This window comes from Plectropomus leopardus, chromosome 23 (genome assembly GCF_026936395.1).
Source record: "Plectropomus leopardus strain MGB_pleo_1.0 chromosome 23, ASM2693639v1, whole genome shotgun sequence".
Taxonomy (NCBI): domain Eukaryota; kingdom Metazoa; phylum Chordata; class Actinopteri; order Perciformes; family Serranidae; genus Plectropomus; species Plectropomus leopardus.
The window spans coordinates 17,730,645-17,747,822 of NC_142198.1; the positions used below are offsets into that span (position 1 = coordinate 17,730,645).

Sequence of the window (17,178 nt, forward strand, 5' to 3'; positions counted from 1 at the left end):
CCAGCACCAATTTTCTCTCTCTCTCTCTCTCTCTCTCTCTCACACACACACACACACACACACACACACACACACACACACACACACACACAAAAGAGGGAATTGTGCAGCTGCATGAAGGAACCATTGTAAGATGAGGGGAATGGAGTCAAAGTGGAAGCTCCACTTTATCTGAGTGATGTTTGCAGTGTGAGTAGGTGTGTGTGTGTGTGTGTGCATGCATGCATGTGTGTCTAGGTGCAGCCCTCACTACCACACCGGGGTTGTGGTGTAAAATATTAATTAGGCTATGTTACAAAGGGTTTCAAACAGCGCCCGAGGCTTCACAGTCAGTGGAGTTGTTTATGTGTTTATGCTGTGAACTCTGATCTCAGACACGGTCGACTTTCTGCTCAATAAAGCAGAAAGCTGCTGCAGGGTTAAAGTTGCATTTTAGTACACAGGTCACTAGAACAGGCTGCAGTAATAATATTGCTCTTCATCATATTAATCCTTCATCATTTTAATGTTTCGCTCCCGCTCTTTTTAGAGTCTCTAGAGTGCCCCTGCAAAATGAGAAACAGATGCAGGATGTGATAAAAACTCTTGCTGTGCCATTGCACAAAACGATCATAATACATCTGCAACAAGCTGACAGTTTGATGAACACCGATGACCAAAGCAGGTGCTGCAATGTCTTTCCTGTTCGGTGCTCAAAAAACCCAGACATGTCTAAAATATGTAGCTCAGTGCTGCAACTGAACAACAATCTCTTGTATTAACATCACCAAGGCTCATGATCACACCCCCTCATCTGTCTGTTGAACAGTTTATGAACCCGTCAACTGGAGGAAACTAAAGATTACAGGCTTCAAGATAATAAACAATGAGGCCTCAATCACACAGAGTGTGTTTTAGCAGCTTTTTGTAGTTGTTTTCAATGAAAGGGAAGTGTTTTGCTTGCTGCTTTGACGTTGCCGATAGCCTCTCGTTTTTCCACAAATTGAGGAAATGTCAACACAGTGCAAAAAAGCCATTGATGTATTTAAGAGACCTTGGATGCAGAATTTGAGCCATGCAATCCCCTGAAAGCTATTAAGTGGTGAATGAAGCAGAAAAAGCTCTTTTTCAGCGGTATGAAATGAACCAGATATTCAGCATTATGGGGCCCATAGAACAAGCACAGTAGTCACTTGCACCGGCCAAACACTTGACTTCCAATTAAATGGTCCGCTAACTTGAATGGGGACAAAATGGTTCGATCCTGCAGCTCTTCTAGACTTTAAAAATGTTATCAGACCATTCAGATCACATCCCGTTAGTGTGATGAGTCATTTTGTTGGGTTTTGATGCTCAAAAGAATATACCCACTGATTTACAGGCTTTACTTTACGTGACGGACCCAAATGATGTAATTCCACTTTTGGCCACTTTTTAACCCTTTGAAACCTGGATCGACATCATTTTCTTGTGCTCCGTTCAGACACTTTTCACAAGCATTTAAACCTTTGAAACGCGGGCAGATTGGTTTGATTTCTTTCAAAAACATGGGAAAAGGGCACTTGGCAACTTTGCAGGAAATGTCTGGCAGCTTGTAAAAAAATAGTAAAATTTGACAGGAAAATGACCTGAAAATCAAAATTAGAAACACTGTAATTACATAGTCAATTTGATTTGGTTCTAAAGGGTTCAACTTTTCTGCAAAGCCCGGGACTGTTTCTGGGGGCTTTAAAAGAGCTCTGGATGTCATTCGTGTTTTTTTTTTTTGTTGTCCGATGGATGAATTAAGCGGCGTGTCCTCTGTGGTGCAGACGGTCTTTATTGCAGATATGGTGGACCCACTAATACTGCAAGAAACTTAATATTAGTGTGTCTCATCAGCTTTACAGTATCTGCATGTTTTCTTAGCTTTATAACCCTTGTTTACAATTCAAAATTTAAAAAGTGTTTCAGCCACAGGGGCCTTCTTTGTGAGGAAGATCCCATGCAAGTGCAAATTTGCTGTGCGTGCTGTTGCAAGGTCTGACTGCTACAAACAATAACTTCACAGGAAAAGCTCGGTGCAGAAAAATCAACAATGCAGCTCCACTCAGGAGATGAATAGGATCAGTTAGAGCGTGTTATTTGAAGCCACGGCGGGTTGCATTATTGTCAGGATCTTGCTGTCCGGCGGCTCAGCTGGAATGCAAACAAATCAGTCCTCGCCCTGATCCAGCTCTGAATACAGGCCAAGTCTGCTAACCTGAATCTAACCTGTGTGTGGATTCAAGCTGCCATCTTTTTCACCACCACAGTCAACACATCACCGATATGTAAAGGGGCTTGTTAAACAAAGGATGGTATGAAAATTTCACGTCACAATTATTTTGGCACAAATAATTGCAATTTATAATGATATCCTGATAAAAATCAAAACATGCTTAAACTTTTAAAATGTCACTGAAACAAAGTAGGTTCTTCAGCGCTGCGTCCAACATATGTAACATTAACTGCACTGACAGACAGTTAACGGATTTTTCTCATGTTTAAATTTAGGGTTGAACAAACTTAAGGCCTGTTTTTTTTTACAGAGAGGTAATCTACCATACAACAGATCTATGGTCCAATAATTTCAACACAACCAATAACATTATTTGTTAACATGGAATTAATGTTGAACGATGTTGTATGATTTCAGAATTGGTCATTTTCAAAACTCCACTGTTTTACCTGCAAAACTTTATGCAAAACTGCGCAATATGTAATACTGACTGGAAGGCCTCTTTATTTTTCAGTTTGCCGTTGTTAATTTCTGTAGCTAAAATCAAGGCAAAACTTGTTTTGAATAATTTGTCATTTGTAGTTTGTTTTTAAGATGGAAAGAATTGATTAAAATCATAAATTGAGCTTGGTGTGAAAAAAATCTGATTTTATTTTTTAAGCTATATCGCCCAGCTCTATATTAAAGTAACCGTACCTGTCACAGCCGCCCTCAAAGGGTGAAGAGCTGAAGGTGTGGCTCTACCTGGTTTATTAGTAACCCAGTTTCTATATTCCTGCAAACAAACTCCTCATACCACATAACACACTGAGCTGTGTAATAATTGACAAATGTTGTCATGGCGATAAAGCCAATCAAGACACACTTCGGGCGAGAACTGGGGGAAAAGCCCTGTTTTAAACGGTTGCAGTGGCCACAGCTGAAGGTGCAGCGTGTTTGTTTTACAGCAACGTTGCAACAGAGTTCTGACAAGTGAAGCAAGTTTGTGGTTCAACGTTGACTGAACAGTTTTCTGAGAACCTATCTGATCTCGGCAGAGTTTTATATCATCACTGTCGATTTCTCAAAGCTATAAAGAAATACAGACGAGCTGTTTTATTACACTGCGCTGCAGGTGTCACATGAGGAGACGATGTGGGGAAAGTACACGCTGTAGTTAGGGTTAGATGAGGATAAAAGTGTATAAACTTGAGTTACTCAGTCTCAGTATGTAGTTTTTGGTCATCACCATCAAGAAACCCATTGAGTGCAAATCTCTAAAGAGAAGGCCTGACGACTGGCAGATGATCACACCAAACTCAGCGTGAGACGCAGCCAAATTGAAATGATAAGTGGGAGAAAGTGTTGCTGGCCGTGCGCCCGACAATCCACTAAAGCTGCAGAATGTCTCGCTTTGCGTCTCAGATGTCAGCGGGTAGTCAGGAAAACAAACATGCCCACATCAACAGATGTTGCTGGTTTTTTTTTTCAATGGCTGCAGAGATTAAAGGGACAGTTAACCCAAAAATAAAATATATATATATATATTTTACCTGTAGTGCTATTTATCAGTCTAGATTGTTTTGGTGTGAGTTGCAGACTGTTGGAGATATCGACCATAGAGATGTTTGCCTTCTCCCCAGTATAATGAAACTAGTTAGCACTTGGCTTGTGGTGCTTTAAATGTCAATACACAGGCAAAATCAGGAAACACCAAGAACAATCTTATCACCTGCACTGAGATATAGACGAAACAAAAAGTCAAACCGCACAGAAAAGGAACCTTTCACCTCATTAATCTGGTGGTTATGGTGCTCATGGAGACAGCAACTCACTCTTTTACTGAAGCTGTTGCTGAGAAAAAAATGTGTTTTTCAGATTTTAAGATCCCATATTGTAAGAAGTCATATTTCCAAGTTTTTTGTTTTGTTTGAGGTGCCATATAAATACTACGAGAGTATCAAAAATGTTCAGTTACAGAATCCTTTGTCTTTAAATGAGCTGTCAGGACTTCTGTGAAGATGTAATCTGACAGCGATACTACATAAAAGGTTCGCCCTGCTGCTACAGTGCTGTTACATTTATTTATCGGCTGCAGAGACCTGAGCGTGTAGCTGTTTTAGACCCAGAAACACTGACCAATCAAGCAAACTGGGCTTTTTTGGGAACTAGGGCCTAAAGAGACAGGTGCCAAAACTGAGTGTTTTAGACAGAAGGTGAATACAGGTATATTCAGGCAGACAGTTATGAAAAATAACTTGTTTTTTGAATATTAAAGTATGTAAATATGATTCAGTAGAAATCTTAGACACAAGTATGAACCTGAAAATGATCTGAATATGGGACCTTTAAATTAATTGCAAAATTGAAATCTAGCATTTTAACTGCAAATTAAATTGGATAATTATTGATGTTATGTTATTGGAATTTGCTGAAAATTCAATACATGTTGTGGCAGCATCGACTGTTTCGAGGCAGGATTGTATTTCACACCTGTTCGCTGTTGCAGGTGGAGAAATTCGACACTATAGGCTAAAGCCTCCCCAGGTGCTCCTCCGTGGAAACATGCACAAGGGTTTAAGGTGTGGCCTGAAGGATGCTATGATATGGGGAGGTGTAAACTGACAGCAGCTTCACGCAAATTGCAAGAAATTGGTAGATTTAGGTTTGGGTTTTTTTATTAATTGTTTTTTAAGCTTGGGAAAAATGTCCAAACAACTACATGTATATTATGGCAGTTACATATTTTAAATTATTTTTTACAGAATCTTAACTTTTAAGAATTTTTTTCAGAGCAATTCCTTTTTTACTTTACTTTCTGAATATATAGTTTTTTTTTTTCTTTTATTATTTTTTTGTTGGTGTTGTTTGGTTGGTTTTTATTTGGTGCTAATTTTCCAGTAATTTTTAAAAATTTTTTTACCTTTTTTTCCCCCCTAATTCTGGTTGATTCCTCCTTAAGTTTACCATTACCTTCTTCCCATGTTTATGAAAGAAATCATTCCCAGGTCTCAACAATATCTATTCAAAACTTTTCCAAAACAAGCTGTTAATTTCAAATCATTTCCAGGCCTGGAGAACAGTTTTTCTAATTCCAAAACTTTCCCAGAAATTTCCAGGTATTTCACCTGTGATCAGTCTATTATATATAAACATAATGCATTGTAGTGTTTTTGGATTGCAAGTCTCACCTGATTCCAAGGCCGATGTGGTCCAAGACGTTGGACAGCGAGACATCTTTTGCCTGAAAGGGTTTTCTCTTCTCCTTGAACTCGTGTGCCAGACAGATGCGCCAACCCTCCTTGGGCACTGCATATCCCATCTCCTTGGAGACATACCTGCTCATGAGATCTGCCGAGGATTTCTCACCCCACTCTGAAGTCATTTTTGCAGGATTCCCAGCAATGTGGAGCCCAGCGTGTGTGTGTGAACAGGAGCAGAGAAACACTCGAGATTGCAGAAAGGGAGTTGTCACCACCCAGCAACAAAAACAACCTTAGGAGGTAGGCTGGCCTTGAAATCTCAAAGTGGATGAGCTGCACAGAGTCATTCCTGTTGAGTAAACCGGTTTTCTGAATACCTGCAGGTAAATATTTGTCTCCTTTGGAAATAATGTCCTAGAGCCATTATTAAACTATGCACATGAGGGTTAGCCTTTACAGCTCATCTGTTCACATCCTTTGCAGGAATTTGCACCACCATCGCCCTTTTGCCGGTCCGGATGTGTCTATCAGCAGCTGGATTAGTGGATGACAGCTAACGCAAAGTGCTGAGTCGGTTAGCCGGGACACCTACAAGAAGACGAAACAAAAAAAAAAGGTTAAAAAGTATCGCATTCACCTGATAGAAACACAGTAGGGCCGATATCATGCACGCATCAGGAGCCGGCAGTTAGCTGCAGACCGTCCGCGTTAATATAGCTGCTAACCCAGCCCCGGATGCACTGAAGGCTAACTCGCCTTTAACAACAGTGCAGAAGAGTTGATTATCTTTTAAATGCCGGAGCGACGGCGTCATGCGACTGCTGCTCCAAACCGACCTCTGTCAGCAGCTCCGGTAGCTCCGGTTAGCACGGCGGCGCTCAGTATGCAAATCCTCCACAGTTGTCACTGATACGAGGGTAAATATCTGCCCTCGGTCATGTCTGTCAGGTATCTAGTTTTTCAGGCCTTCTGTAGTGCTAAATGAGTAAATTTAATTTATTGAAACTAGGGCAATTTTGCTTGATTACTTTGAAAAATGTGGGACTGATGAGCAATTTAACAAGAAATAAGTGGCAGATTGATTCCTCCACGATGCACTACAGAGCTCCACTGTGTGTGTGTGTGTGTGTGTTTTCATCACCAAAAGAAGTGAAGTATACAGAGAAACTGTAAAAAGGTACCTTCAGGTTGAATAAATCATGCCTGTAGTAGCGTGTGGTGGAGTCAACATTGGTAAACAGACTGGAGGTAAATAATGCCTGTCAAGCAAAACGTAGGGTCGCAAAGTCCACATACCAGCAAAGTAGCTGCGGAGCCTGTACCATTTGGAGTAAAACGGGGGGGTTATGTCTGTCCCCATTTATTAATCTCCTCTCCCATTGACATTGATCCGACTTTTTTTCCACACATACGCAATTTATAAAAATTATCAGAAAAGGGCTTCTGTAGTATGTGAGGTTTTAGTACCAAAAACCGCTAAATTATAACTTTTGATATTACGCCTCCCCTAAAGTTACCATAGCAACAGTCCACCTCTCGGTGTCTGTGCCACGGGACGTCTTTGAGCTGGCCGACAAAAAACTTTACCGAAGTCTTACTTTGCCGTTTTATTCTGAAAAAATAAATGTTTTGGAAAGATTGACACACCGGTATGACTTAAGACTAAGATAGGATTCAATGCAACGTGTGTTTGCCGATATCTGGTCATTCATTTTTAGCAGTTTCGTTTTCCTTGGTTAGTTTTCAGTCGAGCAGCAGCGGACGTAACAAACCTGCACATAGTTTTTTTTGTTTACTGTAGCAGGGGTGCTAGCTAATCAGACGAGCAATGCTTAGCTCTGCTCGAAAGACCGTCAAATGTCATATTGTTTTATTAGAGAAGTGAATTTAGGAACACAGGGGGATAAGGCAACGTGACTGTGTTGTCGAAGGATCGTTTAAAACCAAGGTATTTATTAAAATTACACAAACAGCAGCCTTCAGCGAGCAGGCAAACAACTTCGGTAGCTAGCTTGTAGCGGAATGTGAACACATAACTGCAGATAAACAAAACAACGTATCCCGCTGCATTTTGTTCTCCGTACCAGTGATTTGGGTGTTTAATTTGGTGTTGTTGGGGTGTAATGTTACAGATGATCGAGGTGGTGGCCTCCATGGCCCGGGGCCCCGTGTTTCTCGCCGGGGAGCTCATGGAGTGTCTCATAACTTTCACCAACCCGATGTCTCACCTTTCCACCTCTGCCAGCAGGTAGGATTTCCTTTTAACCTGAGTAGATCGGCTTGATTTCTTCCAAAATTAATATTAAAAAAGCCAAAATGGAAAATAAAAAACAAAAAAAAAGCATGGCCTGTAATGTGTATCTATATATATATGTTAGGTTATTGCATTTTTATTGCCTTTTTCTCCGTGTTCTTGAAGAAAATTGAACCTATTTTTCAGGTTTCCAAGGTTTAAATGCTTGTAAAAGGTGTCTGAATGCAGCGTGAGAAACATTTTATGAAAGTCAAAAATTATAAACACAAAACAGAAAGTGTCTGTAAAAATATGTAGCATACATATGTTTAAAATTCATTACAGTATTTAGAATATGTGCATTGCAGAAATGTGTGTCAATGTAACTGACTTATATTTGTAAACCTAACTTTAGTGAAACATGCAGTGTCCATTGAGCAGGATAAGAGTTAAGGAGCTATGTATGGAAACTTTTAAAATGTTGTCTCTTTTATTTCGTGTATCTCTGTGCATTTTATTATTGTGTATTTTAATGTTTATTTAGTTGTCCTGTGTTTTTACTTTCAATGTATCAGACTGACATGTTTTTGCTGATGCATACTGATGTATGTGTGTTTTTAACTGAAGTTTCTTGTTTGCATTATTCCCTTTGCTGCTGTAATGTTGTACATTTTCCCACAGTGAGCTTAATTACGGATTATCCTATCAATCATCTTGGTTGTGGTCCAGTGTTTTGTAGTCCCTTATGAACTGGGATCATGTGATGCAGGACACTTGAATCAATCATTTAGCCAATCATTCCACAAATGCCCCTTGTGTAACCCCTGTGTTTCCTCTGGCTGTGTCCCAGTGAGATGCTGGCTTGGGCCAGTGCTCAGATCCACTGCCAGTTTCATGCCAGTGAGACCAGAGTGGCCCTGCCGGCTCAGGGCAACAAACAGGACGTCCAGGCTGAGAGCAACACAGTGCTCATACCAAGCAGAGGTTAGTAATCCGAGGAAAACATGCAATCTGAGATAAGCAGAAATAAATAAAGCATTTTTACTGCAGACTTAAGTACAATAAATCTTAAAAAAAACCCAATTAAACAGCTCTGGACATTACTAGCCTTGTTCTAGTAGCCTTATTGCATCATGTGTAATATGTTTTACCTTATCATTTTTCCTTTCTTCTACAGGAGAGCGAGGTCAGTGTGTGCTGGACACACCACCCAAGATACTATTCTGTGACCTGCGGCTAGACCCCGGGGAGAGCAAAACCTGTACGTGAGTCCATATGTGGAAAAAAGGTCTAGATCAGGAATACTTGCTTTGCCAAAGGGGCCACTTTTGAAAAAAATATAGGATGCCAGGGGCCAGTTAAAAAAACAGCATTGAACATTGAGGGCCTAGCACAAACCTTTGTTGGGGGGTTTCACTCCACTCACTTTTTTGTTGTGATTAACATGCTCTATTTTTATGCTTTTTTCATGTATTCTGGCTCCTTATTTACAATCAAAGAAAAAAAAAAGCCCATTGTGAATCTGTTTATTGGTCAATCTAATCTTTTGGTCTCATAAAATTATGATAAATGAATACTTTCTTTAAAAGAGGAGATGAAAACCACAGTGCTTATCTAAATTCATTCATTCAAACCTTTATTAAAGATCCAATTAAGGGAGACCCTCATTTTCAATGATGCCGAGCACGAACAGACATCGAAAACAATCAAAACACCAACAAATAACAGTTACAATATAAATAAAATCATACAAAACAACAAACAATAATAGCATTGTAGAAAGCTAAAAAAATAAAAATACAGGATAACAAATGTGGTGTAGAAGAATAATTCAAAACTTTTACACTTAATTAAAACAAGATCTGAAATAAATTTTGTGTCCAAGTTTAAGTTCCTTTGCAGATTCTTCCATGAACAAGGTGCACTGTGAGAAGATTTCATGTTTCCTTATTCAGTTCTGATTTGGAAAATGTGGAGTAACAAGCTATTCTGCGACCAAGAGTACCAAAATTATGTGAGTTCAGAGTTAAAGGAGATGAAATATAGGGCGGGAAGCATCTTTTTCAAAGCTTTATAGATAAGTTAAAACCAATGCTGGTTCTGCCTCTCAACCAAATGTGGCCAAGCGACAACACTTTTGCAAAATAAAGGTTTTAAATGTTTCATATTTAGTAAAATGGTCATGCAGCATTTTTAAATGAACATATTTGTTTCTGTGTGTGATTCAAACAGTCTGATCTGTACACTCGCTCTCCTGCAGATTCATACAGTGAGATCGTACCCATCGACGGTCCTCCTAGCTTCCGTGGTCAGGCGGTGAAGTACGTCTACAAACTGACCATCGGCTGCCAGAGAGTCAACTCGCCTATCAAACTGCTCAGAGTCCCCTTCAGAGTGCTCGTTCTGCAAGGCAAGATATGTTTGTGTGACTTTTTATCTCTGTTGATTGCATTTTTCGCTGCGAAGCCTCAGCAGCTCGTTAGATGTGTCCCTTGATGCTCTGTAACCACAGAAATGTTTTTGTGATAAATAAAAGGGGACGGCTCATGTTGCGATTTATCAGGCTGTTGATCTGTGGAGACAAAGACTGTTTGATGCGTAACATAGAGAATGAAAAACGTTGAGTCGTGTTATTTGACTTCTTTCACACTTTGAAATCCCTAACAATGGTACTTTCCTGTCTAACCCGTAGGCATGCCCGAGCCTCCGTTCCCTCAGGACGAGGAGGTTTCCCCCTCCAACCCGTTCCTGGAGGAAGAGGAATCGAGCCGCAGGGATGCTCGACCTTTGGAGAGAGCGCTGGACATGCTGATGGTCACCACCTCACGACGCTGCCCCCGTGAGTCCGACTCAGTCTTGCTGCCTTTGGCCATAAAAGCACCTAATTATCTCACTGAAGTTATTCTTAAATCTAAAGCATGATCTTTATTTTGTCAGTTTGTAGTAAGTAATGAATTCGTTGCCTCACTAGCTAAATTGTTTCATCCCCGTCATATCTTAATTGACCTACAGAGCAGCTAATTTCAAGATAGACACATAAACAGATAATATGAGTGTGCACTAAAATGGATGACAAAGCAAAAAACAAAGTTAAAAAATGTGTACCAGTGCATTTAGTAACAGCAGTTTGATAAATGCTGTGGACCTCTAAATAATACTGGTGTTCTGCTTTTAATCTTCCTTTATGAATGCAATTGTTCTGTCTTTTATTTATTTGTTCGATTTTTTTCCTTTGTTTTGTCCAGACATGTTTAATATCACCAACATGCGCGGGAAAGTGGCAAAGTTCTGCATCTTCAAGACCGTGTACCGACTCGGCGAGGACATCATCGGCACATTCAACTTCTCAGAGGGAGACATTCCCTGCCTGCAGGTGTGTTTGCTGTTCTCGTTTTCGCACTTTGCCACAGTCTCTGCTGTTGATTACATTTGTTTTTAAAAATTTAAATTAAAATATCCTGTGTTTGTGTGTGTTTTCCAGTATTCAGTGAGCCTTCAGAGCGAGGAGGAGATCCAGCCGCAGTACCAGCGGCGCCCCGGACAGGTCATCAGTGTGACTGGACACGGACGACACATGGAGTCCTGCCTCCACACCGCCTCCAGCCACTTCTCGCTCCCCATCCCCCTCAACGTCACGCCGGGTTTCAGCACAGACATAGGTCCGTCTCCAGTAGGCTTAAACATGTCAAATGTAATATCTCAAGTCTGATGGAGCAGAAGTTCTTAATCTTTTGGGGCTTTTTTTGTCAAATGTGAATTCTTAGACTTCATTACAATAACTCAAAGATCAGTGTCATCCAAACTTTAGAAAAAGTGTACAAAATATCCAGGCGATAAACACTAGGTGCTTGATAAGATGTCATGAAATAGATGAAAAAAAGAGTTTGCACACTAGAATATGGTCCCATAAATATTTAATGACATTACCGCTTTCTGTCCAAACAGTTTTTCACGGGTAGAGTAGCTTCTTTTTTTAATTTATTGGTGTGAAAACTAATTGGTTTAAATCCATCTCAATCATCACTTATGACTAGAAGTGTATTGAAGTGTAAATTTCTGCAGCGATTCTGCCCTCTGCCTTTATTTTCTCTTTTTTTTTAATTTTCTGTTTTTGGGACTTTAATGGGTGTGAACTGCCACAGTGCTCAGGTGAGGTCGGGGCTTTTATAAAAAGGCAGCAGGCATCCAAGAGACACAGCTCCAGAAAAGTGCAAATATAGAGACAAAATGCCAAATGAGAGAGAATCTGGGGCGGGCTTTTATTTTCACTTTTGCTGGCGAACATTTTTTTTAAACTGGAGCTACAATCCTGAGTATCAAAGCTTTAATGAGTCTTCTGTTTGCAACATGTTAGAGGTCATCTCGGGCCATATTAGTGCATTTTGATGCATCATATGCAGGATAAAGTCAAACAAACACATCAGATTAACAACCAATATTTGACCTCTGCTTGTCCAGTGATCCTGAGGTGGCGCCTTCACTTTGAGTTCGTCACCGCCCGAGAGCCCATGGAGCCGCCCACAGTTCTGCAGAACCAATCAGAGGTCACAGTTTGGGCGGGGGCGGAGAATGTCGATGTGGATACCTTCAGCTGGGATCTGCCAATCAAAGTCCTGCCCACCAACCCGGCCCTGGCGTCCTACATGTCCCACTTTACGGGGACCAACAGCATCAACATCTGACTGCTGAGTGTGTGAGACTGTGAACCAGAGACAGTCAGGTGTGTGTGTGTCTGTGTGTGAGACAAAGAGACTGTTTTGTCTTTCGAGATGAGAAATGTCAGCGTAGAAGTGCACATTTCAGGAAGAAAGGAGCATTATTATTTTGTTGTTTCCACTGTATATGCAGAACCAGGGATGGATTCCTTATGTATATTATGCAATGTTTTGCCTTCTTCATATACATATTGTGGTGCATCTTAACTTTAAATACACATTTCTATTTGGACCTTATGACGTGCAGCTATCTCTGACGTTGCGATGCATTTCTGTATTTATTTAATTTTTTATTCCTTTACTCATGCACGCTTGCTTTTTCTCATTTTATGAAACAAATGTTTCTTTTTCAAAATATTTTTTATCGTTTAACTGTTTTCCTGTAGCTTGAGGAAAGGCTGTATCATGTAAATACTACAAGAGAAAGAATAATTAAAAGTGTGATTTAAATTTGTTAAATTGCTATGAGGATTTACTTCACAAAATTCAACATTGTTTCTTTTGTAAAGATTTTTATTTGGAGGGTAAATGAGCTACAGCAGAGAACAGGTCAAATTTAACAGGAATAGTTATATATATTAATGTGAGTATATATTTGCTTGTATTTACAATAAGTCAATAATGAATTAAGTGAGAGGAGGACAAACTGTCATAACTAACTTCATACTGAAGATGAAGATTTGTTAATGTGGTAAATAATGTGGCGCTGGGTTGAAAACATTTTCTGCTGGAAGATACTGCAGTTTTATTTAAATATATTTTCACAGACGATTTCAGCCTTCATTAATGAAACAATCCCAAAAGTACAAATGCTGTTTAAGTTTTATATCAGTACAGTATGTGTATAAACTGGTTATTTAACTATGGTGAGTACTGGTTTCACAGGCCAACAGGTTCTGGTCTGAGCTGTTTTCTACCCGTCCAGTCGTTGCGGCTGCAGCTGAAGCGATCCGTGGCTCGGGTCCTGGATGTCCTCGCCTGGAGAACAAGGGAGACGCGGGTCGGCTGTCTGGACCAGAGACACTTTGCAGGTCACCGGCTCCACGCGCACCTCACACCACGCAGGAAAGTCCACCGGCCGATGCACCCTGGACAGTAATTAAGGTAAAGGAGAAAACTTTTGCAACTCTCATGATTTAAAAAAACAGTTTTTCTCGCACTCTTAAATTCATTCTTTGCTTTGTGGACTGAAAACTCCTAACACTGGTGGAGGTTACAGATCACAGTGTTTATCTTCCCAAACAGTCAATTTTGGACAATTCTGAAAGAAAAGAGCCTGAATAAGAGCAGCCGAAATGTTCTTGAGTGGTAGAAAGCACATTTACTCAAGTACTACAGCGAGGTAAAGCTTTGAGGTTATTGCCATACTTAATTATCTACTTTTATGTCACTCGATGTTTTATTTTGTATTTTTATTTTGCTTTATTTAAGACACAAGGGTGACATGCAAACATAATAAAAGCATAGATTTTTTTTAAAATAGAATTTTTAAATAATTGGTGCAATTTTATGCAATTTTTGTGTGCAAATTTAAAAAAAAATAATAATAAAAAGCTAATACGATTATATAAAAAACACTCTAAAATGGTCCTTTCTGCATCATTTTACTTTAAGTATTTATTTGTACATTTTGCTGCCAGTACTTCAGTGCAACTTTGAATGTACAGAGTATTTTTAAATTGTGTTAATGCTACATTTACTCAAATAATAGCCTGAACATTTGCAAACCACCGTACAGTAACTGTGGGCATCTGGACACCAAACCTCACAGGCTGTTTGTGTACTCACGTCTCGCAGCAACCGACCCCGACAGGGTGCAGGCAGGTGCACTGCATGCAGGCGTTGTCCATCCAGGTTTCCCCCAACGAGTAGTGCCTCCCCTCGAACACACACAGCGCTGGAACAAGAAATAAAGTTCAACAATCCATTCAGAAAGATCATATATTTCATTTTCAAGTCCAGATAAGATTTAAAAGCGTGGGCTCTCACCTCTGGAGTCGAAGTGGCACTCCATGGGTGCAGCAGAAACACAACTGGTCCACAGAAAAAAACAAGCGGCTGCAAGCACCCAGTTAACCCTGGCCAGCTCCATCTTCACGTCGTCTTTTCAGCCTCTGGTTCCTCTCCTCTCTTTGCTCCCTTATTTATACATCCCGGGGCTTTATGATCACGGCGTGGAGGCGTGGTCAGCGCCGTCATGTGGCCCACAGGCCTGGCTGGAGAAGGTGTCAGCGGTGCCATCCGTTGGGGAACGAGGAGGTGGTGGTCTTGGCGCTGTTTTGGCACTCTGGAGATCACGTCGCTGCGCTTCAGCAGGCATGAACCTCTAAAGTGATAGAAACAATGACACATCCATGTGGTGACTAAGAGAGAAGGAGGTGAGGCAGAGGGCAGGGAGGGAGAGAGAGGTGACGTCCAAGGAGAGGAGGAGGAGAGGAGGAGGAGAGGAGGAGGGATGGAATTATCAAACATGATTCATCACCACTCAACCTCTCATATGGTTTTTGTCGGCCAGGTTGCTGTGCAGAAACTGAAGATGTGACTAATGCACATGTAAAACACATGCTTGATCTGCTGAAATTAATACATCGAATTTCTAGAATTGAAATATAGAGTGAAAAGACTTTGAGATGATCTGACCGAGACTGTTCTCAAACAAAAGGAAAACCCCAGATGCATTTTGTAGAGAAACAAACGCAGATGCCTCTATACAGAGCAAAACCGGACACGTGTAAATCAAATGCTATGGCCCAAAAGTCACGAGATCTCCACTCAGTTTAACAGCTGTGAGAGATTTTACCAAAGTGCCTCCACCACCATCATCAGAGCTAAGGGTCGAGCAATATTGTTTTGTCAAAGCCAGAACCAATTATTATTATTACTTAATAAGACTGATAACCGATATTTGGTACTGATATGCATTTACAATAAAATAAAAAATCATCCTGTCAATAATTTGGAATATAACAAACTCCAACACAAAACTTTGTTTAAATGTGTTTAGCAAATGTTTAATAAAAACTGAAATGTTCAACATCATATACAAGTTCCCAGCAACTTTCTTTTCAAAATAAAATCACTTAAAAAATTAAATAAAAATGAATAAATAAAAATAGCTTCTTGAGGTTTTACAAAGTAAAAATTCCTCCCATGCTGAAATTTTATTTGCACTTTTTAATTAATTTATTTATTAATTTTTGATTGGTGATCATTATAACAAAACAAGGATATCTGCCCCAATAATGAGCCAGGCTGATAATCTGTCAACCCTACTTTTTATACACATTTTCCATTAATTAAAAGACATCATTACTACATAAACATGTTCTTGTATAGATAGTTTGTAACATATCCTTGAATTCAACGTCTGCATCAGTTCCAAAAATCCATCATCTATGGGGCTCTAGTTTCTTGTGCAGGCGTCTGCATTTCTGTGTAATCTTAAAAATATTAATTGTGATCTGACCTGACAGTGCAGCGCAGTATCGCTGCCCGGGCCAACAAAACATTAGCTCATCTTCTTCCAGTTGTTTGCAGCCTGAGGTGCGAGATCATAGGAAAATTCCTCTCAAGCCTCTCACAGGAGGCCCCGGGGCCTCGTAGCGTGGTGTTTTACGTGCCTTTTCTGTGGTACCCCACAGTAGTCGGAGAGTGTTTATTGGTCTCTCTCATCAGTCGGGATTCTTCTTCATTCATTCGATCTGTATGACTCACAGTTGCCTCTCCGAAACTGTGCGTTGTTTCTATGGAGAGTTGTTGCAGTTTAGGTTCAGTTGTCAGTAATATATAGCCTAATACTAACACCCAATAGAAGCAGAGATGGTTTAACCCTTTGAAACCTGAACAATGTGACTGTATTACTTTCTAAAACATCCCTGCTAAGTTGATTCCCTCTGTTTTATATTTTTCACACAGTGTATTAAGTTCTGTCCTGTCTTGTCCATTGTCAACTATTTTGTCTTGCCTCACAAAAATAAATTAAATCAACCATTGGGAAAGGCAATGAGCAACACAACAACACATGGCCTGTAATTTGCAATAATTTGTAAAGAGTTAAAAGAAAATTACCTAAAAAATAAGCAACAAACACAAACAAGAAAATTACTCAAAAAAGAAAGAAAAATTGGTATAATTTTTTTCTTTAACACAATTTAAAGATAAAAATCTAACATTTATAAATATAGTTTCCTGGATATTTTCCCCAAGATTTGCCTCTTTTTATTTTTTATGTTTTTTTTTACAAAAAAATTTTATGGAATATTCTTTTCACCTTTAACTAATTTACAGCAATTTGTGGCACATTTTTTGGGAAGTTGCTCTTTGCTTTTTCCTTTGTATTTTTGAAAGAAATCAAACATGTTCACTCAGGTTTCAAAGGGTTTAATAACTTGTAAAAGTCGTCTAAATGCAGTACAAGAAAATTGATGTTGACCCAGGTTTTAAAGGGTTAAATCTGTCATCTTCACTTGATGTCATTCAGATGCCGTTTTGGAGGTCAGAAGATGTTTTGATGGTCGATGTTCCTCCATAAATTCATCTCGGGTGGTTCTGCTGACTTCCTCAGAGCCTGTGGGTCCTGTACGATTTACTGGCGATGAGTTCACACCCTGATTTGTCGTCAGCGTTGATGAAAAGGGAGGACCTCAACAAAACAAAAGATGAGGATTTTCCTGTCACACGCCTCTTGCCCTTCACGGATTTGCACTTAATTGGGGACAAGTGCGTTTTAATTGGGAAGAATTTTCTGTTACAAGTTCAAGGCGCTGTCATCACGTTCGGTAACGGGACTGTTTTTGTACATTTTATTAC

At 39.9% G+C, this 17,178-nt stretch overlaps 3 protein-coding genes across 5 annotated transcripts in view; 1 reads left to right on the forward strand and 2 right to left on the reverse strand.

Annotated features, from left to right (window-relative positions):
- The window catches only part of gba2 (glucosidase, beta (bile acid) 2), an 18,156-nt gene extending 11,812 nt beyond the window's left edge, over positions 1 to 6,344 (reverse strand). Inside the window, exons 1-2 of one of the 3 annotated variants that reach the window (XM_088073709.1) lie at positions 6,219 to 6,344; positions 5,410 to 6,009 (exon numbers count right to left, since the gene is read on the reverse strand). In XM_088073709.1, the coding sequence (XP_087929835.1) occupies positions 5,410 to 5,603 (194 nt within the window). In that variant the 5' untranslated portion in view covers positions 5,604 to 6,009; positions 6,219 to 6,344. Of the gene's footprint in view, positions 1 to 5,409; positions 6,010 to 6,177 lie in introns of all 3 variants that reach the window. The other 2 variants (XM_088073710.1, XM_088073708.1) reach the window with 2 other exon arrangements.
- An 839-nt stretch (positions 6,345 to 7,183) lies between these two features.
- On the forward strand, positions 7,184 to 12,828 carry rgp1 (GP1 homolog, RAB6A GEF complex partner 1). The gene is made up of 9 exons (XM_042512337.2): positions 7,184 to 7,369; positions 7,554 to 7,669; positions 8,505 to 8,638; positions 8,832 to 8,915; positions 9,915 to 10,064; positions 10,347 to 10,493; positions 10,900 to 11,027; positions 11,136 to 11,313; positions 12,113 to 12,828. The coding sequence occupies exons 2-9, from the start codon at positions 7,554 to 7,556 to the stop codon at positions 12,334 to 12,336; spliced, it is 1,161 nt and encodes a 386-aa protein (XP_042368271.1). The 5' UTR covers positions 7,184 to 7,369; the 3' UTR covers positions 12,337 to 12,828.
- Positions 12,829 to 12,973: 145 nt separating this feature from the next.
- On the reverse strand, positions 12,974 to 14,489 carry msmp1 (microseminoprotein, prostate associated 1). The gene is made up of 3 exons (XM_042512710.2): positions 14,359 to 14,489; positions 14,158 to 14,266; positions 12,974 to 13,457 (listed from the first exon to the last, which is right to left on the reverse strand). The coding sequence occupies exons 1-3, from the start codon at positions 14,459 to 14,461 to the stop codon at positions 13,283 to 13,285; spliced, it is 387 nt and encodes a 128-aa protein (XP_042368644.2). The 5' UTR covers positions 14,462 to 14,489; the 3' UTR covers positions 12,974 to 13,282.
- Between the last annotated feature and the right edge of the window lie 2,689 nt (positions 14,490 to 17,178).